Below are 9,786 nucleotides of genomic sequence, written 5' to 3' on the forward strand. Positions count from 1 at the left end.
CACACTCCTGAACACCCAACTCTCTGTTAATACAGAAGCAGCATCCATGAAATTAATAAAAATAATACAAGGCTGCTCAAAATAACTAGGTAGCTTTATATGTACCACGAATGAAATGTTCAGATTAAAAATGACTGAAATAAACAAGGAAAACAAATTACCTTTAAGTTCCCAATAATCCCTCCTCTACTCGTCCCAGCTCCCTCCTGTCCCCATGCAAACCCAGCACTCACTTCTGACACCACTAGAGGTTCATCTCAGATGGCGTGGAGGATGCCTGCATGATGTCCTGCTACTGCTGGGAGAGGGTGTGCCTGGAGCTGGAGGTGGGTGTAGGCACTGGGATGCAGAACACCTCTGGGTCTCACTGGGTTGGCATCCCTCACAAATAGCTCGTCATTCACGATGCAGAGACTGAAGGAAAAATGGGCCCTCAGACAACTGATGGATGGACACCCTCACCCCCAATACAGACTCTGCTCCCACTGGCACTCAGCAACCAGATTCTTTCCACGTCCCTCCTGTGTCTGTCTCCCAGGTTCCTTGACTGGCACCTCTGCCCCTCCCCACAGAGCCAACCTTTGGAGAGACTGTCTACCACCTTCACTCGATTTATAGTTTTATCCCTAACCCAGGGACAATTTCGCATTTACCCTTTACCAGAGCCCAAGGGCTGGACGCTCTGATCCCCATTCTCGGAAGAAGACACTGAGTCACACAGAGGTCATGTGAATTGACCAAGGTCACACAGCGAGTGAGTGTTGTGTCAAGGAGAGAACCCATAGGCCGATTCCAGAGCCCACGCTCTTCTTAACCACTAGGCTAGACTGCTCCTGGGATCTCCCTGCTGGCTTTCCACAGTACCGAGTAAACCTAAGGTCTGCACCACCACATTCCCATGCCCCTGAGCCCAGGCGGGGATGGGTATTCCCACCCACAACAGGGCTCTCACCTGCAGTATCTGGCAGGGGTAGCGATGAAAGTCCGGGTGAAGGCACGCACACAGCCCTGACAACTTCCTTCAACAGCAAACAAACAACAGTCCCCCTTAGTGTAGCACATGCTGTACATGCTCACACGGCGGTCCCCAGTCAGGGTGTGACTGGACACTCATGCTAAGAGAGCAGTTGTTCACAGGGGCCAGGGTGTCTGGAATGGGGAGGGCAACTATAGGAGCAGTCTGCGCCCAGTTACATGGCCCCTGACAACCACTACATAAGTTCACGGGTGCATTCTTCGCAGCTCCCCAAGAGGTGGATACTACTGCCCCATTTTGCAGATGAGGAAACTGAGAGGTTTAGTAACGGCCCATGTTCTCAGAGTAAGTATCTGGGATGAGAGCCACCAAACTCCACAGCCTATGTCCCCAACGCCCAGGGTGTGCAGGGCAGACAGGCATGGACACAGCTCAGACCTGGATAGTCAGTGGGAAGCCTGAGGGCTGGAGAACACAGTGGGGAAGGGGAGGGGAGGAGAGGAGACGGGAGGGGAGGGGAGGGGAGGGGAGGGGAGGGGTGGGGAGGGGAGGGGAGGGGAGGGGAGGGGAGGGGAGGGCAGGGGTCAGGGAAGCTGGGTGGGTCTGGGAGTGAGCCTGGCCAGGGGGAGGCAGCAATGAGACATCAGGGGTGGGGGTCTACACACACTCACCTTCCTCGAACACACCGCTGACGGAGAAGCAGAGCATCGTTTCCTGAAAGGGAAGAGCCCAGGTGCCCAGTCACCACCTCCACCTCCTACCCACCTGCGGCTTCCTGGGCCCGCCCGAGGGAGGAAGCAAGTGCTCACCATCTGGAACCAAATGTCCACCACGAAGGAGCTGAAGTCATGCTGAGTCTTGGGCAACCCACAGAGGGTGTGCACAATGACACGTTTTATGTGCTTCAGCAGCTGAACCCGCAGGTCTGTGAGGGGAGGGCAAGCGAGCGAAGGTCAGGGGCTGCCACGCCCTGGGCCCTATGATTGACCCCTTCACCGCCCTTTCCCACCCAGTCTTCCCATCCCACACTCACAGGGGTCCTTGAGCTTCTTCATATTCCTGCTGTCCTTGAAGTACTCGCACAAGCTGCTTCTAGGAGACAAAGAGCAACAGTGGGTGGTGCGTATTTGCAGGAGCTGGCCAGTGTCTGCTGCGGAGCCACACGGCCCAGGAGCAGAGCCTGTGCTGTGATACTCACGGGGCTGGGTCCTCGGGGTGGAAGGGAATGGTCAGGGAGAAGCAGGCCTCCTCGTGATAAGCACCCGCGAGACGCTGTCTGTCTCCATAGTCATGGATCAAGTAGTACCTAAGGGAGGGCAATGAAGACAGTCTATCTCTGTGGTCTGGACCTCAAATGAGACTTGAAAACACCCCTGAGCAGACCTGTGCTTATGTGGCCTCACCTCTCATAGCCCTCCAACCCTTGCTCCGCTTGTCGGAGGTACTTACTGCTGTAGGAATTGCAGGACTAGGCTCTTCAGCTCATCAGATCCAAGGAAGCTGCCCTGGAATCAAATGGCACTTGAGACTATGCAGTAGATAAAGCCTCCCTGCAACACCCCAAATGTTGTTTGATCCACTTCCTCACCTTGCAGGGCTTTACTATGTAGGGGTTTTCAACGTCAAGGGTAACTCGTGACTGTAACTCCTGGCCATCCTGGAGAAGGGAAGAGGAAGTCAGGAGTGGAGACCAGGGGAGTGGCCCTGGATGATCCGGGAAAAGGATGGGGCCAGGAGGGTGAGGGTCAGAGGTCAAGGGCGAAAGGGCCTTTGAAATTCCATGGGAAAACTTACAGTGGATGTCTTCATCATGAGGTCCTGGAAGTCTCTAGTATTATATTCAACTTGTGTGTGTGTGTGTGTGTGTGTGTGTGTGTGTATTTATGGGTATTTTTCCAGCAAGTATATCCATGTCATTTTCAGGAGTCCATGTCCCCCAAAATGGTTAAGGTTCTGATGCTAATATGTGATCTAGGTAAGACCCAACGGGCTTGAGGGCAGGTGCAGAGGCCACCAACATTCGTAAGGGACAATGATTTACGTAGACACTTACCAGGCGTAACAACTTCGGGAAACATTCTCTGATGGCCCTGTCCAAAACCAAAAATAAAGAAGAGGTGGTTGATAGTTCAAGGTTGCAATGCTTCCTTTGAGGTAAAACAGTAATACCATAAAGCGAGGTCAGTGTGTTCTGACCAATCCAGCAGCACCCTTTGCCCACATCTGCTCCTGATTTTAAGGGTTTTCGGTCCACTTGCCTGTTGAGCACTGAGCATCTGTCATCCTACTGTCTGAAAGGCACTGTCTCCTCATCTCTCTCAGTACCTTCACTTTAATATTCCTTCCCTCCCTCCCTCTCCTTCGCCTTGGTAGCTCCCACCCAGACTACTCAGACTCCCTTCTCCAGTGCCACAGGGACCAGCATTTCAAACCCATGCTGCAGGGCTTCCTTCTCCTCCCTTCCTTCCTCCAGGGCCCCACTGAAGGCTGTGGGGAGAAGAGGGCATGGAGGGGGAGCCCGGGGCTCTGCCACCTCACCGGGAGTCCAGCACTCTGGCAAGACCCGGACAACCCCCCCGGGATGGCCCAGGATGCTGGGCCAGGGAGGTGAGTGAGGTGGGGCTCAGGCAGGGAGATGGAGGGGATGAGGACAGAAAGGGAGTGAAGGTAGGAGGGGAGAGATGAGAGAGACCTAGGGGCACAGAGACAAGGGAGAGAGAGAAAACAAAGGGAAGGGAAAGAACCTCTCCCGTGGTGGGGATCAGGGAAGAAGAGAGAAGAAAGGGGAAACGGCACACCCGTTGCGGCTCTTCACCTGCCCCAGAATCGCCCAGACACACCAGGTAGGAATGGAAACTATGCACATATTGGGCTGGGGGCCCACTGGATACTGGCTGAAACTTTGTCACCTGTGTGAGCTCAGCCAGACTTGGGCATGGGAAAACGAGCAGCCATGGGGGCAGATCTTCCCCAGATGGAGGAAAGGGTCAGGTCCCAGCTCCGTATGGGGCTGAGGATCCGTGGCCCCCTCTGATGACCACCGTCTTCTCTCCCGATGACCCCTGCACCTGTCTGAGTTGGTTCTTTATCTGAGGAATCATACCTGTCTCAGACTGCCCAGGGCTCCTGTGAAGGACCAGGCGGGATGCTGTGACGTGTGCAGGGAGGCATGGCAAGTGCCCCTGAGAGGCCTGTCCTGCTGTCTCCTCTACCGCCTCTGCCCTCTGCCTTCCACTCCTGCCTCAGGAAGCCCTCTGATCACTGGCGGGAGCCCACGTCTGGCCCCTTGACTCAAGGAGCCCTGCTTTTTCCCAAGCTGGACTCCAAGGAGGGTCCAATTCCTGGCACTGGGCCAGCAGAATGGATGTCATGACAGCAGCCACCCACGGCCTCAGCCCTCAGCATGGTGCAGGAAATCCCCCATGTCAACCTGGGAGGGGAGGGTGGACCCCTTTGGAGGCAGGGGAAGAGGGCCCCTCTCAGAATGGGGGAGGCACACCCCATCTCAGCACGAAGAAGGAAGGCTTCGCTCAGCAAGAGGCCTGGGACTGGTGGACCCTTCTCAGTCCAGGGCGCCAGCATCTGGATCAAGGCTGGTCGCTCCTGGTCCTGGTGAGGAGGAGAAGCCCTGCTTCCTGGGGCACACTCTTGGGAGGCCTTGGTGCAATATAGCTGGGCGCAGAGAGCTGGAAACAGACCCCAGAGCGCCTGCAGAGGTGAGCAGGTCAGGGGAAGGAAACTCCTCACTGGTGATAGGCACAGAGAGAGCAGAAGGTGGGGCCTGTGATCCTCCCAGAAGACCAGGGCTGCCACCTGTGGCATAGGGGCACTGTCACAGGTAGTCTAGGCTCCCATGGGTGAATGTCACCAAGAAGGGTGACAGGGTGTTCACACTGACCTTACATAGGTGGACAGGTCTGCGAAGGTGCTACACAATGGGTTCCCTTGCAGCCACAGCTCTTCAAGCTTCAGGCCTTGTATCTTGCTCAACTCCCACACAGACTTCAGCTGAGAATTATGGGGGGAAGTGAGAAAAGGAATCCCAGGGAAAGAGGGACACCCGGATCCCTTCACCCCCAGACCCCTCCCTACCCCACAGGTACATTCACCTGCCTCATCTCATCACTCTGATGGTCCCTCTACTCTCAACCCAACTTTGACCTGGCTCCCTCTTCTCACCTCATTTTCAGAGAGGTTCAGGGTTTTGACCGTGGGGGCCACCTGTATAATATCAGACAGGCCATCCAGCTGGTACAGTTTGTTGCTGCTCAAGTTCAAGGACAACAGCTTTGGGGCAAGAAGAGGTACAATGAAGGTTACTATCTAGGACCTTGGAGACAAATCTGCCCTCCACCCCAGCTCTTCCACCCCCTACCCTAATACCAGCACTGGGCCTACAGCCTCACCTCAGGGAAATTCTTTTCGATGATCTGCAGAGTGGCAGCCATGCAGCTTCTTCGATTCAGAATTATATCAATATCATGGAAAACCAAGTCTTCAGAAAGGAGAGGGGAGGGAATCAGGTGGCTGAGTGGGGTCTGGGGCCAGCACCAGCCCCTCCCCACGTTACAATCCCTAAGTCACCCTCCAGGAAGACCCCTCTGCCCTCGCCTGCCCTAGAATTACTGCTGTCAGCCATACCTGGGTCAAATCGGAGCATCTGGAGGTCAAGAGCTTGCTGGGAGACATCAAATCGTTTGCTCAATGTCAGCTGTGGAGAAAGAGATGGAGACAGCCGCTCTGAGGCTGTGGTGTTGGCAGGTGAGGGGGACGGGGCACTGGAGGAAGGAGAGTTGGGTCTGAGTGCTGGCACACAACACGCCTTGAATCTGCATTACCTTTAGCTGCTCCATTTCTTCTGGCTGCAACTTATACCGCACAGAGTAGGGAACAGCGGAGGGGCCGACAAAGACAGGTATCTGCAGGAAGAAGAGGTGGGGTAAGCACCAGGAACTCTAGTTCCAAAGAAGACAACCAGCCCCTGGCATGTCCTGCTTCCTCAGGATGAGGTACGTGTAACGCCCTCGACACACACCTTTCGTCTCTCCTCGTCACAAATCTTGTAGCTGACATCCATCAATGCACAGGCAGTGCTAGCTTCCTGGACAAAGAACTGAGCCCCATTTTGCATAAAGTGGAACTACAGGGATTGAATGCAACAGCAATAGTATCAGAAGCCAACAGACCCTGCTGAACCAGGTCTCTCTCTCTCCCCCTTCCCTGTGCCCACGCGTCCGGCTCCGGCATCCTCTCTTACGTCCACTGGAGTGAAGGGGACACTGCAATGGCTCTGGATTGAGTTCATTAGCCATGTCTTGTCATACTTCATCCCACAAGGAATCTAAGGATGAAAAGAAGGGATGGGAGAGAGGACAGACATCAGGGAATTTAGGCTGCAGGACGAACCTTTTTCTGTTCTTTTCCGGCCATTGACTGAGCTTGAAATGGCTTCTAAAGAAGGGACCACTGGTCCGACTTCTTATGGGTGTGCGTAATATGGATTTCCTAAATACACTTTCTCTCCAGTCAAACTCTCTTCCAAATAATGAAGGTGACAGAGATGATCTTCCTTTTATAAATTTCCAGTAGATCCTACCCAGTGCAGACATTGCTTGCCCCTCAGACAAGGTCTCCGGAGGCTTGACCCTCCATCTCGCACACTCAGCTTGCCAAACTGAGACCTCCAGAGTGGACTTGCTCCATATCCTTGGCAGTAGTTTCCATCTTTGCTTTGAGACAGGCTCCTCCGTTCTCCTCACAGTCAGCCTGGTCCCTTTACATTGCTTCTCTGAATCTGCCCTTAGATGAACAAGACTGTTAACTCTTGGTAATAAAAGGGACAGATTACAAACTGTCCCCAGTGAAATAAACCAGCATGTCTACATGAGACCAACACAACTAACCCTGGCTTTTCTCTCCTGCACATTCCATACATTTTTCAGGATACTCACTGTGACCCTGAACCAGCTCCCTTGGGTTCCATCATGTGTGTTCTCCCCCATTTCTCTCTCCACAGGTGTTCTCTTTCTCCACACACTCTTATGCCTGTGGCCTTCACTGGGCCATCTCACTGTCCTCTTGTTGCCTTGGATGGTACCGGGAGAGCTGCAGGGGGGATGTGGAGAGAAGGAGGGTGAGGGGCCGTAAGTGCTAAGGAAGTCTTCTGTACACCCTCGTCTCTTTGACACCAGCACTACAATTAGCTTTGCTCAACCATTATTTCACTTCGAGCAAGCTTCTGTTTTGCAGTGAGAGAAGAAAAACAAGTCCACGGAGACTGAGAGAGGTGCATAGTCCCAGGGGCTGCTGTGTACAAACCCTGCTGCCTGGCCACTTACTGTCTTACTTCGGGGTCCTCCCGGACATCCCTCTTCACCACGTTTCCAGCATCCTCCTGGAGGTGTGAGGGCTGAGGCTCACACCCATCGTGTTCGTAATGAAGGCTCCTCTCACCAGAATTACCTGGGAAAAAACTCCAACCTTTCTTTCCTCCTTGAGGTGGTCTACCACCATCACTGTATTCTGAAAAGAGGAACAAAAATACAAGTTTGCAGACACATCTGTGGTCCACTTACCACGTACCATGTCTTAGGCTAACAGCATGGTAGGGCAGGCAAAGTGCCAACCTGGCCTAAGGGACCAATCCCACAAACCTCAGAAAGGACACTCTTCTGCCTGTCCAGAGAGGACAGCCTTATCTGACAGATGACACTATCAGGGGAAGAATCGAGGAGGAGCAGGATGAGGAAGAGGAGGACAAGGAGGAGAAAGAGGGAGGAGAAGGAGGAGGGAGGAGAGGACAACTGCGGTGAAACTTTTAAAACAGTGGACCTGGACTGATAAAGAACTGCGGTGTATGCGTCCATGGGTTAGACTGGACAGCAGTCATATATATACAAGGAAGGCACCCAAATCTTGCCTTCTCTCAGGACTTTCCAGCAACCACACCAATACTTCTCTTGTGCTTGACAAATCCAATGAGCCACCAAACCGATTCCACTAACAACCAGCAAGCTGGCTGGACTTACTTTGCCAGTGCACTAGGAGCTTTAATGTCAGGTGGCACAGAGGTAACAACCTCCTGAACTGTCTCCCTTACTCCAGCCTTGCCCTGAACGATAGGCTGTTTGAAAGAGCCACAGTGATCTCTCTCTTGGGCCAGCCTGAAATGCCTTTCAGCTTAGCAGGCAACTCTTCCTCACTTCAGCTCTTCTATAACAAGGGTGTGAATGATAACCTGGAATGATGTGTCAACCACCATTTCCAAGTGTTTAGGGATCCTTCTATTTGCTTTCTATTACTGGTTTCTAATTTGATTCCATCGTGGCCAGGGAGCACACTCTGGGAGATCTCAAGTCTTCTTATTTTTGTTAATAATTTTCTTTCTTTATTTAAGGCTGCATTGGGTCTTTGTTGCTGCACACGGGCTTTCTCTAATTGCGGCTAGCAGGCGCTACTCTTCGTTGTGGTGCATGGACATCTCATTGCAATGGCTTCTCTTGAGCTCTAGGCATGCGGGCTTCAGTAATTGTGGCACACGGGCTCAGTAGTTGTGGCTCGAGGGCTCTAGAGCACAGGCTCAGTAGTGGAGGCGCATGGGCTTAGCTGCTCGGCGGCATGTGGGGTCTTCCTCACCAGGGCTCGAACCAGTGTCCCCTGCACTGGCAGGCGGATTCTTAACCACCGCACCACCAGGGAAGTCCCTCAATTATGTTTGAATTTACTGACAATTGTCTGATGGTCAAGGAGATGGTCTAACTTGGTGAATGTTACAGAGACCCCCGGGGAAAAACCTGTACTCTGCTGTTGGTGGGCGGACTGTTCTATTTATGTTATGTAGATCTCCTTAGTTTACTGTGTTATTCAGGTCTTCTATATCCTTGCTGATTTTCTCTCTAGTAATTCTGTCACTTGCTAAGAGGGAGGTGGGTGTCAAAGGCCCCCACTATAATTACAGATCTTGTTCTTTCTCCTTTCAGCTCCACCAGCTTCTGCTTCGTGTACTTTGAGGCTCTGTTGTTTGGTGAGCATGCATTTAGGATCTTTATGTCTCCCGGGTGTCCTGATCCTTTCATCATTCCGTAAGGCTTTGGCTCTTGTTCATTTTCTTTACTCTGACATCTACTGTACTGGATACTGAAGCTACAGGCACGCTTAGAAAGTGTCCTGGGTACACTTCACCTTGTATTCACTCCCAGAAGTTGTGTTGCTGTTCACCCCTCCGCCCACAAATTCTCCCCTCCAACATGTCTAATTCACCATGGGAAAAGATTTGGAAGTTTTTCGGCCCCTGCAGAAATAAGGTCGTGTCAATTGTCTTCCCTATAGGTGGACTCACTAAGGGTATTTTATTTTTAACACATTCCACTGAAACAGTGAATCAGGAGATAATCATACCAGTGGCTTGACGGGAGGGAGGATTATGGTAATTACACTGTTAGAAACCAGCTTCCTTTGGGTTGTAATGCTTAAGGTTCTCTAGGTTTGTGTGCTGTGCCTTTTGTACATTAACTATTCCATGTTGTCTCAGGGCACACATATGAGTAAAGATCCGTCCACTGCTGATCACTCCACGATAGAGTGATTACAACCAGGCCTCAGATGAACTCCTCTGGGGAGCTGTTGCTTTCCCCGTGTGGCCCGCTGTCAGGGCAATCCTGCTACTCACATCCTTGGGACTTTCCTTGTGTGGCACTGGAAGTGAAAGTAAACACAGATAGGGCACTTGACCCACAAATGTCACTTGCTCAGTTCTCAAAACTCGGAGGGGACCTGGCGTGCTCTCTTTCTCCCACACTCCACATCCAACT

The 9,786-nt window shown here is 52.5% G+C and overlaps 1 protein-coding gene across 1 annotated transcript in view; it reads right to left on the reverse strand.

The window, feature by feature from the left end:
* Positions 1-7,561, reverse strand: part of LOC307070004 (nuclear RNA export factor 2-like) — a gene marked incomplete at both ends in the record, with an annotated part of 38,844 nt that extends 31,283 nt beyond the window's left edge. Inside the window, 18 exons of the mRNA XM_079728629.1 lie at positions 369-414; positions 953-1,019; positions 1,648-1,690; positions 1,786-1,901; positions 2,010-2,068; positions 2,175-2,282; positions 2,426-2,481; positions 2,565-2,633; positions 3,030-3,066; positions 4,875-4,984; positions 5,156-5,263; positions 5,383-5,471; positions 5,618-5,687; positions 5,815-5,895; positions 6,012-6,116; positions 6,234-6,317; positions 7,323-7,498; positions 7,552-7,561. Coding sequence (XP_079584755.1) covers positions 369-414; positions 953-1,019; positions 1,648-1,690; positions 1,786-1,901; positions 2,010-2,068; positions 2,175-2,282; positions 2,426-2,481; positions 2,565-2,633; positions 3,030-3,066; positions 4,875-4,984; positions 5,156-5,263; positions 5,383-5,471; positions 5,618-5,687; positions 5,815-5,895; positions 6,012-6,116; positions 6,234-6,317; positions 7,323-7,498; positions 7,552-7,561 — 1,434 coding nt within the window. The remainder of the gene's footprint in view (positions 1-368; positions 415-952; positions 1,020-1,647; positions 1,691-1,785; positions 1,902-2,009; positions 2,069-2,174; positions 2,283-2,425; positions 2,482-2,564; positions 2,634-3,029; positions 3,067-4,874; positions 4,985-5,155; positions 5,264-5,382; positions 5,472-5,617; positions 5,688-5,814; positions 5,896-6,011; positions 6,117-6,233; positions 6,318-7,322; positions 7,499-7,551) is intronic.
* Between the last annotated feature and the right edge of the window lie 2,225 nt (positions 7,562-9,786).

The sequence above is a fragment of the Hyperoodon ampullatus genome (genome assembly GCF_949752795.1).
Source record: "Hyperoodon ampullatus genome assembly, contig: scaffold_538, whole genome shotgun sequence".
NCBI lineage: Eukaryota > Metazoa > Chordata > Mammalia > Artiodactyla > Ziphiidae > Hyperoodon > Hyperoodon ampullatus.